General features: G+C 39.2%; 2 protein-coding genes across 2 annotated transcripts; one reads left to right on the top strand and one right to left on the bottom strand.

The window, feature by feature from the left end:
* Positions 1-1,162: 1,162 nt before the first annotated feature.
* Positions 1,163-8,924, bottom strand: ndnl2 (necdin-like 2). The gene is made up of 11 exons (XM_084099710.1): positions 8,835-8,924; positions 8,537-8,599; positions 8,264-8,377; positions 5,955-6,018; positions 5,747-5,826; positions 5,399-5,493; positions 3,658-3,737; positions 3,526-3,568; positions 3,377-3,439; positions 2,163-2,277; positions 1,163-1,358 (listed from the first exon to the last, which is right to left on the bottom strand). Exons 2-11 carry the CDS (start codon positions 8,585-8,587, stop codon positions 1,263-1,265), a joined length of 801 nt encoding a protein of 266 aa, XP_083955836.1. The 5' UTR covers positions 8,588-8,599; positions 8,835-8,924; the 3' UTR covers positions 1,163-1,262.
* Positions 8,925-10,343: 1,419 nt separating this feature from the next.
* On the top strand, positions 10,344-19,056 carry LOC311073592 (mitochondrial carnitine/acylcarnitine carrier protein-like). Its single transcript, XM_084099449.1, has 9 exons — positions 10,344-10,583; positions 11,193-11,267; positions 12,231-12,358; positions 12,562-12,652; positions 15,104-15,221; positions 16,627-16,699; positions 16,773-16,882; positions 18,068-18,189; positions 18,622-19,056. Exons 1-9 carry the CDS (start codon positions 10,389-10,391, stop codon positions 18,682-18,684), a joined length of 975 nt encoding a protein of 324 aa, XP_083955575.1. The 5' UTR covers positions 10,344-10,388; the 3' UTR covers positions 18,685-19,056.
* The last annotated feature ends 1,840 nt before the right edge of the window (positions 19,057-20,896 follow it).

Raw genomic sequence — 20,896 nt, 5'->3', positions numbered from 1 at the left:
CGCACACACGTATAATGTAAACCCATCATCTCTATCAATATAAGCTGAGCTGCATGTCCAAATCAGTTGAAGAAACACTCAGTGCTCAAACTAACCCCTGCCTCATGTCTGTGTACTGAACTACACTTAGCGCCTGTGGTCCTGCTCTCACACATACATGAAGAGAATAAACACTGCTTATCCCTCCATATAGCAGAACTGAACGCAAGAAAACAAGTTCTAGTTATGCCACTGCCACTAAACAAGTCTTTTCTGGAGTATTTCTATGATCCCATCACAAGATACATCTCATAACTTCATTACCAGAACTCTACTGTACATCTGCAGATTGTAGATACTGTAAACGTGTGATTTATTAGGATGAACCCCTTGAGATGAACCATCTCGTTCTCCAGGGAGTCCTGTACACCACACAGCGTGTAACAGTCACTATATCAAAAACACAAAACAAATTAACAATACATCGACAAACAACAAACCACAAACATTGAGAAATAACACCACAAAGTTGAAATAACAACAACTAATAAATGTACAACAAAGTATCTGTATCAATCTAATTATAAATAACATCCAATATAAAAATAAAGTGTCACCTTCAATGATAGCATGTACAGTCCGACGCAAAATGAGAGTTTGTTTAAACATCCAAAATGATGTAATAATTGAATTATTCCAGTCTATTGGGCCTTTAAACATAAAAGCTCTTTTACCGATTGTTTTTTGTTTTGTTCAAAAATATTGTTGAAAATAACTAGGATATTTCAAATAAATACATTTACATATAAATTGAAGCCAATGCATATGTGTTCTCAAAAGCAAAGATGAAAAGCTCACTCTAGAGAAAGCTATTGCTGATTTCCTTCATCTTTCTACAGGATTTATCCACTCCATGTCACAGCTTTTCAATTCCTTACATACACTGCACACATTTAAGTGTATTCATTTTGCATTATTACTATTTTAACATTTTATAAATATTGCAAAGTCATGTAAACTGACTTATGTCAGCAAAACTGTCGGTTTATTTTGATGCACTGATCTGTGAAACGGCTGGAATAAGCTGTTGATTATAAAGGTGTGTTTCTTCACTTCTGGCCACACTGCAGACTCACACTTGGAGTGTGTGGCGTAAACCACACCAGACACTGAACGCAGTAGATGAGAGAATTGGAAAATAACTTTATTTGTTTACAAAATACAAAGAAATGTAAGAATGAAAGCAGTGCACATAAGGGTTGTGTGTGAGTGTGAAAGCAGAGCTATGATGATGTCCTCTGGCTGCTGGTGTCCACAGTGCTCTGAGTGCTGGCCTCTCTGAACTGCTGAGTCCAGCTCTGAGGATCCTGCTCAAACAGCTGCCGGAGCACACACACACACACACACATCATTCAGATACATGTGTTCAACCGAAAGGCATTACACTCATGCATAAATCACCTCGGCTGTTCAACAGTCATTTTAAGGGTAACATGTCAGGGCCGTACATCAGTAACAGAAATACAGCTTGTTTTAAAGAGCCTGTGCAGAGCCATGTCTGTTTATTAGCCGACTATGATCACGGATGCAAACACAACACGGGTGAAAAGACCAAAGTGTAACAAGGTTGGGAAAAGACATTTGAAAAAGAGAGGTCAGTGCCATTCAAATGTAATTTAGTACAAGGCAGAGTGGTAATATTAGGGTTAAGTTTATATATTATATATATTTTAGTGCTGGGCAATGATTAATCGCATCGCAAATACAAGCGATTTGTGTTTACAATAATTTGGGTGTACTATGTATAAATATTTTGTTTAAGATTTTTTTTTATTCATATTTAAAATATTTATATATAATATAAATTATGTATAAATATATATACAGTATATACATGCAAATATTTCTTAAATAGGTATGCATATGTATGGAAGCCCTGAACCGCAACGTAAAAAAAAAAAAATCAAAAATCAGAGAAAATTTCGAGAATAAAGTCAAATTATTTCGAGATTCGAGATGTACTCGTTACGTTTAACTAATGTTAGATTATTTTGTTCACAGATTTTCTTTTTTTTTACGTTGAGGTTCAGGGCTTCCATACATATACAATATGTACATACAATAATTATACACACATATATTATGTAAACACATGAATGTAACATTAGTAAACCTGAACGGACCTCTCCAACGAACTCCAGCATCTTGAGTTTGGACACCTCCTTCTCCGCCCGCAGACCCCAGCGAAACTCAAACTCCACCGGCTCCGTGTGAGGAATCTTCACATACTCCAGATACCTGAAGCACAGGAGACACGCGACATGAAGATCAAGAGGCTTCGCTCATGTTAACAGCCTTCAGCCCTTGTGTTGTCAGCAAAGGGCTTTAAAGGAAGAGTTAGAAATGAAAACTGTCATCATTTACTCTCCCTCAAGTTGCTCCAAACCTGTATGAGTTTCTTCTTCTGCTGAACACAGAAGATGTTTTGAAGAATGTAATGTAATTGACTTCCATAGTATTTCTTTTTCATCCTATGGGGTCCATCAGCTGTCTGCTTACTGACATTCTTCTAAACATCTTCTTTTGTGAAAGTACAGGTTTGAAACAACTTGAGGGAGAGTAAATGATGACAGAGTGTGTGACCATCACCCACTAGGCTCTGACTAAAGTATTTCATTAGCAGTCCCTCTTGAACAGTTGCTGAACGCCACTATGGTTATAGTCAGACACATGTCAGGAGTCCTCTGATGAAGATCATGAATCTGTTTCTGTCTTCATTCTGCTGGACCCTTTATTGTCTATGGTGTGATATAAACCAGCTGTTCATGGTCTGAGGAACAGCGGCTCTGAACACACCACCTAACCTGGGACTCAAACACACAACCTGTGTGTTTCAGGGAGTGTGTTCTCGAGCCCCAGGCACTGTTGTTGTGCGGATGAGCGGACCGGAGCGCGCTGAGTGTTTTCTGTTAGAACGGTGTGTGTTAGCGGCCCCTAAGTTAATAACTAATGATCGTTGCAACGGAAGTGAATCAATCAATCAAAACTAACTTTAGCTGGACAATAACTTTATTCTAGAGCTGCTGTAAAGCCTAAACACTCTCTGTTACTGTAATCTCTGATTATCACTGTAATTTCTCTCTCATACTGATCAGAATCCCCATCGGATCGCAAGGAAGTTATTTTAAACACTCGCTGGGGTCTGAAAGTGAGTTTTGAGCTGAAAATTGTTTAAAATGTCTTAAACGCTGAAGTTAGGATAGGCCCGGATGAGGCCCGGATGTCCCCGGAGGAACAGTGGAAGCACGGCTAATGAGTATTGAAAGTGAGGGCTTGGGAAACACACACCATTTAAAGAAAGCCAATCATTTTGTCGCAGAAAGACACGTTCACTTACTTCTGCCGTACAAACTCATCTGTGACCACCTTCTTCACATCACCAAACTCGTCGTGCTTCTCCCTGCGAGGACACACCCGTGATTCATTAAAAAAGAAAAACAGCTAATCAGTAAAATGAGTTTTTCCAGAAGGATCTTGTCCACCAACCCTGGATCCACGCGCAGCTTCTTGAGTGTATTCCACACCAGATCTGCAGCGTTCATGAAAACACATGAACACACACATCAGAAAGAGATCAGCAGGGGTGTGTGTGTGTGTGTGTGATGATGAAGCACTCACTCTCTTTGATGACACCACCCTTCATGAAGACGACACTGAGGATGACGAACAGCAGCCCCTTCTTCGGGGTTAGAGGACGCCTGTGTGGACAGAGGAACAGCTGGATACTGTGTGTCTCACAAACACTCCATCATATCCAAAACATTATCATGGCAACAAAGTTCGTCAGAATCGTCACATTCCCATTATTGCTCACACAATGTGTGCGAGACAGGCCTGAGCGATAAAGGGCACACGCCACACTGATGTTAAACTTCATATTCATCATCAATATCACTGATCTGACGGCACTGACTCTATTATACTGAGCGGATGATGACATCACTGCTTCTCCAGAGCTGCTGTACAGCTGAAATTAACTCATTTTATTATTGATGGACTTTACACAGCTAGTGAACTGAATCAACACTGAAGAACGACTGAACTGTTCATCACTGAATCATCATTTTCCTGTCATCTCTGTAAAGCTGCTTTGACACATTCAGTATCATATAAAGCACTGGAGAAATAAAGGCGACTCAAAGATGTTCCTCTGTTGAGCTGTACAAGATGCAAGCGGTCCCCTGCTAGCTTAGCTCATGTCTTCTGGGTGCTTTTTGGTCTCAGATTTTTGTGTCTTATTCTAGAATATTCAGTAAAGATGTTTGTGCACATCCTTTAACTGCCATCTTTGGTATTGTGTGTGAAAAACACACTGTCAGAAGGTGAGTTGGACTGTATAGCCTTTCCCTTCTCTGCTGGCAAGGCTTCCCCCCTTCTGTTAAACAGTGTGTGTTACAGTTCCTGAGTTTGGGAAAAATAAGACTTCATTTCAGGGGCTCTGGGCCTAAGCTCACTGTCATCTCCAAAACCAGTTATAACTGGAACTGGACGAACTGATGCTGGCGTCAGGTTTTGCCTTTGATCTGCTGATGCTATTCTTTCTCTTTCTCTTTATACACACGATGTAAAAGCACAATGTATGTCCGCATGTATGTTGTGTTGTTGGTTGTGTTGTGAATGTGAATATGTATGTTGATTGTAAAAATGAACATAAAACAAAAAAAACAAAAACAAATAAAGGTGCCTCGACTTAAACCCAGACTGACAAAATCCAGTAATGTGTAAGTAGAAGTGCATTACTACAGAAGCGCAGAAGTCTGCACTGATCTCAGACACAGCACTAATGAGGGAGCGTTTCAGCCGCTCGTTTACACGACAGCAGCGTCTGAGGGCCTGAAAACACACACTTCTGAAAGCGATACAGTTATCGTCTCCATGTAAACTACAACACGAGTCTGTGAAAACAGTGACATCACGCACATCACACACACACACACACACACACACACACACACACACACACACACACACACACGAGTCTATAGGCGTGTTTCTTTAAAAAGTGACATGGCCGACTCCTGGCCTGTCATCAATAACACAGTGTGTTCAGTTGTGTTTGCAGATCCGTGTGAACGGGGATCATTATGACAACCTTGTCTTGTGTTCGCAAAGGACAAACTTTCCAGTGTTTAGTCCAGCGCTGTCATGCACAGGTCTCCTCAGACTCTGGCTAATGCTATATGCTCAAATACTTCACTTGTGCTATTTTACTGACTTTCTATCTGCATTTTATGGAAGCCTTTGAAAGCACTGCATATTGTTTTCTTTTGACTAATACATACTTGTACATGGAAGCGTGTTATAGTAGTGCTTATCCAGAGTGTGTGTGTGTGTGTGTGTGTGTGTGTGTGTAACTTACATACGCACAGGCTCTCCTTGAATGGGATCCAGCTTATTGATCAGGATATAAATGTGATTTTTGGGATCAGTCTCCACCAGCTTTAGTCCAAACACCTGTCATACACACACACACACACACACACACCCCTGTCATAAATACACCTGTATCCATAGTATGGACACCATTATTATGGTAATAAAAAGATTCATGAATGACACACACACACACACGAGTTGAGCTCTGCTCATATTCACACTATAAAGGCCCTTCAGTCGAGGTGTTCAACACCTGCATCTCTCACACACACACACACACACACACACACACACACACACACACACACACACACACACACACACACAGTACCTGCTCAAATGTGCGACACACTCGGTTCATGATGTCAGTGTAGAGGAGTTTGTAGTCCTTTATCACATGTTTGCCGATGTCTGCAGAAATCAGTCAGAAGACAGAAAACAATGAATATGTATTACATTTTAATACAATATTTCTCTAATGAATCATGATTCTCTGTAAAGCAGAACTGTGATATAGACACTGACTGCAGGAGACACACCTGCTCTCCGAATGGGGATCTTCTTCTGGTCTTTAATCAGGATGAACTGGACCACCTCCGCCACCTTGGCACCAGAGCAGAGAAACATCAGATATAACTATTACTGATCAACATTTATATCACATTTTGGCTTGCTTAGTTGGAGAAACTTAATATTCATCAATATCATTGATCTGACGGCACTGGCACTGTTGGACGAGCACTGAGCTGATGAACTTTACACAGTTATTGAACTGAACTATCACTCATTTCAACTAAATAATGATTACTATTGTTTTCTTAGAGCTGCTTTACAGCAGAAGAGAGCATCTGATTAGACAGAAAATCTGAAGAGCCGAAAGATCAAGATCCTCATTGGTGGACGAGAGAGACTGTAGATCTGAGAGCATATATCCAGTATACGTGAAGCTTGTCATTGTTCTGGAGCACACTAGCATAAAGATAAGCAAGCATACTTATTCATATTAAGCCAACATAGCCTATTCATACTAAAAGCTGGAAAACTTCAGTTTTGCTTTCTTGGAGCATTCGAGATGTTTGAGTTTGGGATGTTCAGTGTCTATTGAAGCTCAGCTGAAGTCATGTTCATCTTCATCAGTGAAGAACCAGCTGTAATTCACAGTCACTCTCTAATCGCCAGACTAACTCTCTAATCGCCAGACTAACTCTTTAATCGCCACACTAACTCTCTAATCGCCACACTAACTCTCTAATCGCCAGACTAACTCTCTAATCGCCACACTAACTCTCTAATCGCCACACTAACTCTCTAATCGCCAGACTAACTCTCTAATCGCCAGACTAACTCTTTAATCGCCACACTAACTCTCTAATCGCCACACTAACTCTCTAATCGCCAGACTAACTCTTTAATCGCCACACTAACTCTCTAATCGCCAGACTAACTCTCTAATCGCCACACTAACTCTCTAATCGCCACACTAACTCTCTAATCGCCAGACTAACTCTTTAATCGCCACACTAACTCTCTAATCGCCAGACTAACTCTCTAATCGCCACACTAACTCTCTAATCGCCACACTAACTCTCTAATCGCCACACTAACTCTTTAATCGCCAGACTAACTCTCTAATCGCCACACTAACTCTCTAATCGCCACACTAACTCTTTAATCGCCAGACTAACTCTTTAATCGCCACACTAACTCTCTAATCGCCACACTAACTCTCTAATCGCCACACTAACTCTCTAATCGCCACACTAACTCTCTAATCGCCAGACTAACTCTCTAATCGCCACACTAACTCTTTAATCGCCAGACTAACTCTTTAATCGCCACACTAACTCTCTAATCGCCACACTAACTCTCTAATCGCCACACTAACTCTCTAATCGCCACACTAACTCTTTAATCGCCAGACTAACTCTTTAATCGCCAGACTAACTCTCTAATCGCCACACTAACTCTCTAATCGCCACACTAACTCTTTAATCGCCAGACTAACTCTCTAATCGCCAGACTAACTCTTTAATCGCCACACTAACTCTCTAATCGCCACACTAACTCTCTAATCGCCAGACTAACTCTCTAATCGCCAGACTAACTCTCTAATCGCCACACTAACTCTTTAATCGCCAGACTAACTCTTTAATCGCCAGACTAACTCTCTAATCGCCAGACTAACTCTTTAATCGCCAGACTAACTCTTTAATCGCCAGACTAACTCTTTAATCGCCACACTAACTCTCTAATCGCCAGACTAACTCTCTAATCGCCACACTAACTCTTTAATCGCCAGACTAACTCTTTAATCGCCAGACTAACTCTCTAATCGCCAGACTAACTCTCTAATCGCCAGACTAACTCTTTAATCGCCAGACTAACTCTCTAATCGCCACACTAACTCTCTAATCGCCACACTAACTCTTTAATCGCCAGACTAACTCTCTAATCGCCACACTAACTCTCTAATCGCCACACTAACTCTTTAATCGCCACACTAACTCTTTAATCGCCACACTAACTCTTTAATCGCCAGACTAACTCTCTAATCGCCACACTAACTCTCTAATCGCCACACTAACTCTTTAATCGCCACACTAACTCTTTAATCGCCAGACTAACTCTCTAATCGCCAGACTAACTCTTTAATCGCCACACTAACTCTCTAATCGCCACACTAACTCTCTAATCGCCACACTAACTCTCTAATCGCCACACTAACTCTTTAATCGCCAGACTAACTCTCTAATCGCCACACTAACTCTCTAATCGCCAGACTAACTCTCTAATCGCCAGACTAACTCTTCCACATGCCCCACAGAAGAAAAGGAGAGAGTTAAAGCACCTTGCGGTCGAGCTGGTCAGATGTGAAGTTCTCTCGGGCTCTCTGGACCTGTGTTGATGTCACCTGGCTGAAGGACGCCTCCTCCTCATCCTCATTCAGTGTGGCCTGAGAGCGCTACACACACACACACACACACAATCATTGACAATGTGTTGTGAACTTCTTACCAACGCAGCTCTCAAAATTCAGAATTTAAGTTAACTTACTCTTCTGTTTTAAAACAAGAATATGTTGTTTATTTAACACGTTTGTATTGTAAATGTGATTTCTTACTCTCTGAGTTTTGTTCTGAGAAGCTGAAACCGCTTTCTTCCTCTGAGACATAGCGATCGATCCCTACACACACACACACACACAAATACAAATGGAAATAAATACACAAATCCATGTAACGTTACTGTTTCTCTCTCATTTTGGATGTTACAAACGCAATACATACGTTACGATATTAACATCAGGACCAATAGATTAAATTATATAAACCATTAACATTACATATGTTTGAGTAAATGCCGTAAATAATAATGATAGTAATAACAACACAGGATAAGATGTTTGAAACGGTTTCCACCTGTCAGTGATGCTCTACCAGAGCAGTTTCCCGGTTCTTCTTCTTCTTCTGCTGATGAATGACAGTGAGCGGAAGCTGATCCTCGTCACACCGCCGCCATCTGCAGGACAACAGCGCACAGCACAGACATAATACTTACTTTACTTACAGTACCAGTCAAAAGTTTGGAAACATTACTATTTTTAATGTTTTTGAAAGAAGTCTCTTATGCTCATCAAGCCTGCAGTTAAAAAAAAACAAACAAACAAAAAAAAAAACAGTAATATTATGAAATATAATTACAATTTAAAATAATGGTTCTCTTTTTTAATATACTTTAAAATGTAATTTATTTTTGTGATGCAAAGCTGAATTTTCATCAGCAAGTACTCCAGTCTTTGGTGTCTTATGATCCTTCAGAAATCATTCTAATATGCTGATTTATGATCAGTGTTGGAAACAGTTGTGCTGCTTAATATTTTTTTTATAACCTGAGATACTTTTTTCAGGATTATTTGATGAATAAAAAGTTAAAAAGAACTGTATTTATTTAGAATAGAAATCTTTTGTAACAATATACACTACCGTTCAAAAGTTTGGGAACAATAACTATTTTTTTTAAAAGAAATTAGTACTTTAATTCAACAAGGATGCGTTAAATTGATAAAAGGTGATGGTAACGATTTATATTGTTAGAAATGTTTTTATTTTGAATAAATGCTGTTTTTATGAATAAATGCTGTTAACGTTTTACTCATCAATGAATCCTGAAAAAAGTATTCCAAAAAAATATATTAAGCAGCACAACTGTTTCCATCATTGATAATAACTGAGTATCAAATCATCATATTAGAATGATTTCTGAAGGATCATAAGACACCAAAGACTGGAGTACTTGCTGATGAAAATTCAGCTTTGCATCACAAAAATAAATTACATTTTAAAATATATTAAAAAAGAGAACCATTATTTTAAATTGTAATAATATTTCATAATATTACTGTTTTTTTTATTTTTATTTTATTTTTTTTAACTGCAGGCTTGATGAGCATAAGAGACTTCTTTCAAAAACATTAAAAATGGTAATTTTCCAAACTTTTGACTGGTACTGTACTTACTTATGTTATGTCTATGTCTACGCTGCTTCGTCGTGTGGATATGGAAGCTTGTTTTCCCATGGAATAAAAAATAAAAAAGGTAATTGCGACTTTTTATCTCACAATTCTGACTTAACGGCGAAATCTCATTCATCAACACGGTGCGCTTCACAGAAGGTGCGCTTTATATAGCGTATGGATGGCGACTGTACATTATAATTTACACACATCTGGCTGGGTGGAAAATAAAACTTTGTGTCGAGTCAAAAATAAAGCACTAAATTAAGAGGGACATTTTCAAAAAGTGGGGGAACAGGGAGCACACTTTCGGGTTAATAACAATAATGATAATTTATTATATTTTATTCTATTTATTCTACGTGCAATTCATACCAATTGCCGTTAGAGGAGGCAAGTGTAAAGGTTGAAAGATGTTCTGCAAGCTCAGGGAAACAGTGGTGAAGTCCTCTGATAGCAGATGATCAATGAAGAGAGCGCTCAGACACTCAGAGGAGTAGTTTGGGGAATATTGAATATTATATTCTGCAGTATAGTCGTAATAATGGATGCCGTCGAGCCCGACAGAAGGGTTTCTCCTCTGAGGAACTTCGTGGCTGGAGGGGTGGGTGGGCTCTGTCTCGTATTCGCTGGACACCCGCTGGACACTATCAAGGTAAAACTTGCCCAAGAATAGCAAGATTCATGAAGTAACAGAGCACAATGAAGAGGAACATACATTGACAAGGGTGTCATTTATAAAGTCATATTTTTATCTGCTTTAACATGATTTAGCAGGAGCTTTGGGGTGATACATTTGGCATTCATCTAGACAAACATAATAATGCATAATAGTGCTATTCTGCTACTGTAATATGTAAATAGAAGATCAGAATAGATCACAATTATTGTGCAACATTAATTCAGTTCTGGTTTATATGACAGAATTCACTCAGCTGAATTAAGAATAGTGCATGAACGCATTTTACTGGGTTTCTCTTCTCAGTTCCTTCAGTAAATGATTGCTCAGCAGTTTTAGAGTGGTTAATGTTTCGAGGACAGATGAAGAAACACAGTCACACATTTGTGACAGTAGTGATATGTTATCCAAAGACACAGAGAGAGCGAATAACACAGATAACGCCAGCTTTTACTGACATAGGGCTGTATCAGTTTTTATTAGACGCTTTATCTCAAATTGTTCTCAAGACTCCCTCCAGATAAAAGTGTCTTTCTTCACAGTGCTGCGAGTTATGTCATGTCTTCAGTATTCATGCTTCCACAGGTCCGTCTGCAAACTCAGGGAAGTGTTGTCTACAGAGGAACATATGACTGCCTCCGGAAGACTGTTTTCAAAGAGGTAATAGCTTTCTGTAAGCTCATGCTTTTGGACTAGCACACAGAAAGTGTCCCACTACATGACAGATGACAGATCATCTGAGAAACTAACAACACTGACAGAGTTTTGTTATAAGAACGTTCTCCAAATATTCAGTGTTGGTCTCAATATCAGTGCAGAAATGTTTTCTGAAAACACCTGCAAAGGCTGGAAAAAAGCAACTTAACATAAGGCAAGGGTCAATAGCCCAACTAAAGCAAACGCTGATCACCATGATAGTGACGTCAAACGAAACAGTCATTCATCAACTTCTAAACCTCTGTTAATTCTCAGTAAGAGCTTCTGTAGACGTCTGACAAGTCAGTCTGGTTAGTAATAAGTCAAGCTGGTAATGCTGTTTGTGGAGTTGTTTAATCAGATCTTGAGAGAGTTAATGTCTTTTATCTTCAGTTAATCTAAGACTGTGTCTGAAGAAAGTTGTAGTTTGTGTTCTTATTTCTCTGTCTTTCAGTGCTTGTTCACAGCAGGAGTTTGAGTGAAAGAATGTTTCAGGAACATCATACTAACCTTTAACATTCTCTTAACATTCAGGAAATTCTATGTTCTTGGAATGTTACAAATCAACATTCCTAGAATATTTAATTGTTAATCAAAATTAAGTTGAAAGAACGTTTGAGGAACATCATACCTTCTAAAACACGTTCTTCTAACGACATTTTTTACGTTCCCAGAACCAACACTGAATTAGTGAAAAAGGTCTATAAATGTAATTATTAATACATTTATTCCAGTCATGACAACTCTCTGGATAAATCTTTAGTGTGTCATATGACAAGTGAAATATCAATTAAATACTTTGACTGGATGCACAACCTTTGATGTCAACAACAAAGAATATGAGAAGTGAATTTAAAAGCACATATTTATATTGCTAACCTGCTCACATAAACTTCTCTTTCTTTTACCCTGTTTTGCTGTCTGCAGGGGGTATTGGGCCTGTATAAAGGGATGGGCGCTCCGCTAGCTGGTGTCACCCCGATGATGGCACTGAATTTCTTTGGCTTTGGGCTGGGAAAGGAACTTCTGCAACGGGACCCCACCGTACCAATCACGTTAGTACAGCAGAGACACGGGGCGTTTGTCATTTAAAATGATGTCAAGTCTGTGCTGAATATGTCACATTTAACACGCTCAGTTTCCATGATGTGTCTGAAGGTACAATTTGTAGTCTTAATAAAAGCTCATGTATGTTCATCTGTAGCTGAAGACAGCAGCAGGTGAACAGATGTGTTTCTCGTGGCTTTATCTCTGTCAGGTACACACAGATCTGCTTGGCAGGGATGCTGGCAGGAGTGTTCACCACTGTGATCGTGGCTCCTGGAGAGAGAATCAAGTGTTTACTTCAGGCAGGGCACATTACTGACACACACTCACACTCACACACACACACACACACACACACACACACACACACACACACACACACACACACACACACACAGTGACACACACACACACACACACACACACTACTGTCATAAATACACCTGTATCCATAGTATGGACACCATTATTATGGTAATAAAAAGACTCATGAATGAAGTCTAACCAATTTACTATAGCAACAATACTGTATAACTCACTCGACTTTCATTAAGAAAAGCACAAGACTATAACAGAAAAAAACTGTTCTTGAGAACCAAAACACTGTAAAATTAGGTTACTTTAGTAACCGAGTCGCTCCATTTCGAGCGGTCACTCGTATTCACATCACATCGAACCAATCCGTTCACGCCGTGATATGTTCAAGCCGAGCGTCATGTTCTATGGCCCCGAGGGCGGAGGGCTAATGCGTGCCCTGAAGAGGGTTCAGAGATTGGTAGGAACCTCTAAGAGTAATGGTGGGCTCTTTCAGAGGCCAGCTCCAACTATACAGAGAGGATATGTGCCTGTAGCGCAGGGACTTCCAGGTTATAAAATCTGGCGAAGGTGGACGGCGAGGACCAGCCGGCTGCCGCACATATATCGCCAATAGACACCGCACTGGACCACGCCCAGGAGGAGGCCATGCCTCTGGTGGAGTGTGCACTGATGCTAATGGGGCACTGAAGGCCCATTGAAGCGTAAGCTGAAGCGATAGCATCCAGTAGGTCTTGTAGAAATGACAGTACCAGCGGTACTTCGCATAATGCAGGGTCCTGGCTCCGGGCTGAGCACCAGCTGGAGAAGACGGACCACTTAAGGGCATAGGGGCGTCTCGTGGACAGGGCTCTAGCCTCACAAATGGTGCTTAGGACTCTCGCTGGGAAGCCTGTAAGCGTCGAGGGGCCACACATGGAGGGCCCATAGTTTGGGACGGAGGTGCCAAATCGTCCTGTTCGTCTGGGAAAGGAGGTCTTTCCTCAGGGGTATCGCCATGGGCTGCTGTCAGCAGCTGAATCAGCTCGAGGAACCAAGGTTGGGTCCGCCAGAGAGGGGCCACTGGAAGGACTACGTGTCCGCCCTCCCTGATCCGTTTGATGACCTGAGGGAGAAGCGTGACCGGGGGACCGGGGTGTACTTGCGCGAGGATTTGTTTCAGGGTTAGCATCTTGAACGGCTTGACAGCTCACCACGCGTTGGATCAGCTGGCTTGAAGAGCGTGCTGAATCTGCTGCTGCAGTTCGCTGGCTCGTTAGCTTGCTCGCTTGTTTCGTCGGCGAGGAAGGCTCTCTGGAGTTATCTGCGAAGTCCGAAGATCGTCGCTGAAGGAGATTAAATCTGAACCATATTGCGAAATGAGCTGCTTTTATAGGCAGGTGCCCCACCCCTTCTGGCGGGCTCTGCGCTCCGATCGGTGGGCTGTGCAACGATTGGTTCGCGCCGTTACGCCACTCCGCCACAGGCTCGTGCAGTTCCCACTGACCAGCTAATAGCGTGCATGTAGATCAGTGCATGGCTGTGCAGTAGCACTGTGTTATTTTATAAAAGGCTTCAGTAATTGGAGAATTGGAGTTTTCCCCATCGCATCTTGCAGACGCAATACGAGTCACCGTTCGAAAGGGAGACAGCCTTTATTAAACTCAAATACTCTGGAAAACACTAGAATTAACTTAATTACTTAACTAAAAAATTAATTAATTAATTAATTAGACATAAACCACACATGAACGAGAACCGACAAGCAGTGCGTTGCGTTTTGTCTGTGTTTTGGTGTCATGTTCAAGGACTGGTTTGTTTCTCTTTGTTTCCTGTGTTCCATATGTTGTCCCTGGTTGTCATGGTAATTCATTGTTTGATTGATTAGAGTACACCTGCCCACATTAGTTCTGTTGTTCATCTGTAAGTAATGCCCTCTGTTTCAGTTTGTGTTATACACGCTGTTATGTCTCTCTTCTTCTGTTTGGATTACTGTTATGTTTGGATAATGCTATCTTGTTTTTGTTAAATAAACTTTTAAGATCCTCTACTCCTCATCATCATTATCATCATCATCTGTCCGTGACACAATGACTAAAACACAGGAGTATACATACACACACATGATACAAATAAAGGAAACTAGATAGAGGAACAGGTGTACATAATCAATTAATCAAAGAGTAACTGTTGAAACACACTAGGGAGTAATAATGAGTACCAAGGAAACTAAACAGAGTGGGGAAACAGGAACTAAAGGAAACGGGCCAAAATTCTAAACCAAACAAAACCGTTACAGAAACGTGATCAGTAAATATAGTTAAATTTACATAATGTCTGTGAAATCACATTGGGCCTAGTCACAAGAGGGAACATTTATAAATCCCTTTAAACTTCAAAAGAAAGAATAGAAATAAGTAAAATTTTGTATTTATTTGACGATTGCATGTGTGTTGTAGACGCAGTCCTCAGCCTGTCAGCTGAAGTACACTGGACCAGTGGATTGTGGACTCAGACTTTATAAGGAAAAGGGAATTTGCGGTGTCTACAAGGGCACTGTTCTTACTCTAATCAGAGGTGTGTGTATACTGTACTGCACTGTATGTGTGTGTTCTTCAGATGACATCATTTAGTCCCTGACCTGTAAACTAAGATTAACAGGTGTCCTCTATGGATGCTGCTCAGTGTCATGCCATAGCCGTTACTATGTTGTGTATTTTATCAGAACAGCAACCCTTACAAAAAAATAAAGTATACTTCAAGTTCATTTTAATTTAGTACGTATATTAATATCAAGGTACTAGTTGTAAACTTGTAAGTGTACTATTTCAATACTAATTGGGACTAAATTGGCCCTCTTTTTTTCAAGTATACTTAACAGTAGTAAACTTTGAGTACACAACTAATTTACAACTTCAATTCACATTTATTTGAATAGCGCTTTTCACAATACACATCGTTTCACAGCAGCTTTACAGAAAATGCATGAGTCTACATTACAATTTAGAGTGATTTCAGAGATGACTTTCTTAGTTATGTATTTCAGAAATGTACATATACAAATCACACAGTTAGCTAACAATGTATTAATTTAAACAATATAATAATTTAAGTCAGAAACAATGTAATAATTTAAGGCAGAAACAATATATCATGTCTGTACCACAAGTAAACTTATACTGATATACTTATACTTTCAAATACGTGTAGCACATTTTTTAGTTTATGAAAGTACACTTTGAAGTATACTCTCTGTAAACTACTATTTTAGTAGTTTAATACTGCAAGTGTACTTGTAAGTTACACTTAAGTAAGTTATCTTAACATCATAATTATAGTTTACTATTTATATTTTATTTTTTGAGCATTAAGAATACTACTATGTTCCTATTTAGGTATTAATTTTTATACTTGAAATATACCTTTACTTGTACTTTAAGTAGATTTGAAGTAAATTCCATTGCACACTAACAGTGGACTAGCCTACGCAAAAAAAAATCACATACTCAGAATTATAAACATATCTGTTGCCTTTATAAATCAATAAAAAAGATCTATTATATGCCAAACCATGTAAGTTTATAAGACAGTTTTTTAAAACTATGTGGAAAAAAGTATTTAATAGGCTACTCGATCAAAAGTGTTAACATAACTACAAGCCAAGTATACTTAGAATACTCAATTATACTTTTACGTATATCTGATCAAGAGATTGAGTACAAGTACAGGCCAAATATACTTTTCTGTCAGTATAGGTGAAGTAATAACACCGTAATTTTAAGTATATTTCTGAGAAGTACATACAAAATAGACTGAAAGTATACTTTCTTATTTTTTAGTTTAAAAGAATTATTCTAAAAGCACACTTGAATAAACGTATTATTGTAAGGGAATTGTTAATCTGCCTTAAGGACCACAGCTATGCATTTTATGAAGATGATTGTGATAAACACTAACATATTTCTCTTTTTGATTTATTTAGATGTGCCCTCAAATGGTATATACTTTCTTACATATGACTTCTTAAAACACTACCTGACCCCTGATGGAGAGAGGTAAGAGTCAATTTGTTGTCCTGGCTATAAATAATGTCTAGATTTATAACTAATATTCTCAGATTTCCCCCAGTGTTCATCATCTCAGCACGTCCAGAGTTCTTCTCGCGGGGGGGATTGCTGGCATGGTAAACTGGCTGATCGCTCTGCCTGCAGATGTGCTGAAGTCAAACTATCAAACCGGTACACAACAAACATCTCTTCTGAATATGTCAATGTCAGAGTTGGGAGGGTCACTTTAAAAAAGTATTCTGTTACAGTTACAAATGATGTATTCAGTAACGTAATCCAAGCACCACAATATGGAAGTACTGTAATCTGATTACTTTTGGATTCCTTCAAGGTCACATACGAAAATAAAGTCAAGTAAAAAGCAGTATCTAGGAGAACGATTGCCATGCACCAGTGGGGGATCACGCGAGTATCAGCTGTCAGTTAGAGAGATGCGGATCAGTTCTAACGTCAACCGGATACTGCTAAAAATAAACCTTTTTCTCTGATTTACATATCCGCACCCAATCGACACATAACAATAATTATAATTCTCAGTGTTAAGCGTAAAGATATGGTAATATATTACACTGAAGTAGGCTGCTTTTAAATTAACATTAGTTATATAAAGTAAAAGTTCTTCTTTGGCCAAATTGCATTTCCTTTATACCCTAAACACAGGCTTTGTTTATCTAACAACAGTTTCTGTTGTCTTACACTGGAACCAGTCAGGCCGTTCTCCTCTGACCTCTGACCTCCCACAGAACTGCAGATCACTGGATATTTACTCTTCTTCAGCCCATTCTCTGTAAGCTAGAGATTGTGTGTGAAAATCCAGTAGATCAGCAGTTTCTGGAGTACAACACACGCCACGTTCAGAGTCACTGAAATCTTCTTCTTCCTCGTTCTGATGCTCAGTTTGAGCTCCAGCAGATCATCTCATCATCTCTACATGCCTGAAGCATTGAGGCGCTGCCACGTGATTGGCTGATTAGATATTTGCATTAACAGCAGATGAACAGGTGTACTGTACCTAATAAAGTGGCGGTGAGTGTAGAGAGAAATGCATAATAATAAATGATGTTACCCTTAATTAATTAGCAAGAATGCCTTTTTGAACATATTTTTTTTAGAATTGCTCAATAATGGAATTTAGTTAATTGTTAACCAATTGCAACATTAATATAACTTTTATTTTACGTTTTGGTGAGACATTTTCTTAAATATACATACATAAATTTGACTTTATTTAAAGGTTATATTTTTGCGAATACTTTGAATGGAAGAATTTTTGAAGTCCGGTTTGCTCATAATCACCAAGGGTGCCAATATTAGAGCTTTAAATGTGGACACTGTCCTGTGGTCTCTGTCCCACAGCCACAGACGGGCGTTACCGGGGTTTAGGAGACGTGCTGAGAACACTGTTACGGGACGAAGGAGCTCGCGCTCTCTACAAAGGCTTGAGCGCAGTCATGTTACGAGCATTTCCAGCTAATGCGGTGAGAAAACACACTCATGCAAAACATTTGACAATATCAGCACTTCATTTGGAGTTGTAGAAAATGGTTGGTGAGACGATTCGAATTTTATGGATTTCAGAATAAATAGATCTCAGTTGGTTTCAGTGGAATTGTGAATTATGAGAAAATTAAAGTGTATTTTGACATTGGATGTATGTACATAAACCTATTGTAGGAAACCTTTAAAATAGCATGATAGGGGTCAGATGATTATTGTAGGCAGAAATCCTGACCTTTCCAATTGTTCACAAACATTTTCTCACAACTCTGCATTTTGTAATGGGTCAGTGATACATTTTTAATTTTACAGTTGTTATTCAAGGGACACAGAATGCTAAAATGAGTGTTGATATGCTTCGAAAGGTTCTGCTTTTAATAGTGTTATTCTCTGTGTGTTTATCCTGTTTTTAGGCTTGTTTTCTAGGTTTTGAGGTTGCGCTAAAGTGCCTAAACTACATTGCTCCAGACTGGTGACTTCACAATGACAACTGATGAGGGTTATTTTAATTATTTAAATACATTGTTTTTTATGTAGCATGTTTTCTGACAGCCTTTAAGGGGCAGAAAGACAAATGCACATTGGTTTATCTTTTCCTTGCCATGTAATTTATAACAGATGACAGATGTTGTGCCTTTACAGTCAAGTGCCTTACATTTCTAAGACGCTCTCTTACAGTATGTCATGCCTATTACTTGAATGTATGTATGTATCATGAATGTTATCTTATTATGTAAATTATTTGCAATTTAATAATAACAATACTGTTTAATTTACAACTGACAGTGTTTCAATTGATTGGATGTTTAAAATTTGTTTTTGCATTAAAACCATGTAATCTCACATGAGATTAATTTCTACTTGTATGTGTAAAAATAAAAGATAGACCTATTACTTAATGTCCACAACAAACATTCATTCTTATATGGTAGTTAGTTGGCCACCTTACAAACAAGTGAAGAGCATCTGCATGTAAGCCACTGCAGAAATCAATCATTTATAGTCATTGTGCCTTGATCATACAATTTCTTAAAAATAAAGAACTGAAATGAAAAACACAAGTATTCAGACTGTTAACTCAGCACTTGTTTGAAGCCCCTTTGGCAGTGACTACAGCCTCAGGTCTGTTTGGGTGTGATGAACAAGCCTTGCACACCTGGAGTTCTGAATGAAGAACGATGGTGTCATGCTCCGAAACACACAAGTTATTCTAACTCTCTCTTTTCCAGCACTTTAGACACAGTTGCTCCGTTGCGCTTAAAGAAGATTAAAGAAATAAGGTCCAACGCCGTGGTACAACGAGCACACAAAAATGGAGCGCAACTGGAAGAAAACAAAACTAGAGGTATTTCGGATTTCATGGCAGGAGAGCTCGATTACTTACAGAGAGGCTTTAAAAGCTGCTAGATCTGCTTATTTTTCAACCCTATTAGAAGAAAATAAACAAAACCCTAGGTATTTATTTGAAACAGTGGCTAAACTAACGAAAAAGAAAGCTTCAAGCCCAGAAGTTTCCAAGCAACACAGTAGTAATGACTTTATGAACTTCTTCACTTATAAGATTGATAATATCAGTGACAAAATTACAACTATGCAACCGTCTACTACAGTATCGCATCAGGCAGTGCATTGTAGTCTCCCTGAGGAAATATTTGATTCATTCATTGCTATAGAAGAGGAAGAATTGTCTAAACTCGTTAAATCATCTAAATCTACAACATGTATGTTAGACCCTATACCGACTAAGCTACTGAAAGAGATGCTTCCAGAGGTCATAGATCCTCTTCTTACTATCATTAATTCGTCTTTGTCTCTAGGATACGTACCAAAAAACTTTAAGCTGGCTATGATTAAACCGCTTGTTAAAAAAACCACAACTTGATCCTACAGAATTAGTCAATTACAGGCCGATCTCGAATCTACCTTTTCTGTCAAAGATATTAGAAAAAACTGTATCTTCACAACTATGTTCCTTTTCAGAAAGAAATGATATCTGCGAGGATTTCCAGTCCGGATTTAGACCGTACCATAGTACCGAGACTGCTCTCGTTAGAGTCACAAATGATTTGCTCTTATCATCCGATCGTGGTTGTATCTCTCTATTAGTGTTACTCGATCTTAGTGGAATTGCACTAGCATGGTTTAAATCATACTTATCTGACCGTTATCAGTTTGTAGCAGTAAATGAACAGATGTCTTATCGATCACAAGTTCAGTATGGCGTACCACAAGGCTCAGTACTAGGACCGTTGCTGTTCACTCTGTACATGCTACCCTTAGGAGATATCATTAGGAAACATGGAATTAGTTTTCACTGTTATGCTGACGATACTCAGCTGTATCAAAAGAGGAGACCCAAGGTCTAGCTAGGACCAAGGAGCAGGACCGGAGCACACAACGTTTTAAGTCATTTTTATTGGTGCAAAACGACTAACGTTTCGACGCCCATGCGTCTTCTTCAGAGTCAAACAGTCAGTGGCAACGATGTACAGATTTTAAAGAATCAAAATACAAGACATTGGCCACTGGCCTAGGTAGGTGTGGTACATCAATTAACCAGTCCTATACCTATGCCAATGCCTTGTATTTTGATTCTTTAAAATCTGTACATCGTTGCCACTGACGAAGAAGAAGAAGATGCATGGGCGTCCTGCTCCTTGGTCCGAGCTAGACCTTGGGTTTTTTTTA

The sequence above is a fragment of the Abramis brama genome (genome assembly GCF_963993115.1).
Source record: "Abramis brama genome assembly, chromosome: 22".
Classification (NCBI taxonomy): domain Eukaryota; kingdom Metazoa; phylum Chordata; class Actinopteri; order Cypriniformes; family Leuciscidae; genus Abramis; species Abramis brama.
Note: the sequence above shows the minus strand (reverse complement) of the source record. Positions and strands in the feature narration are given on the sequence as shown.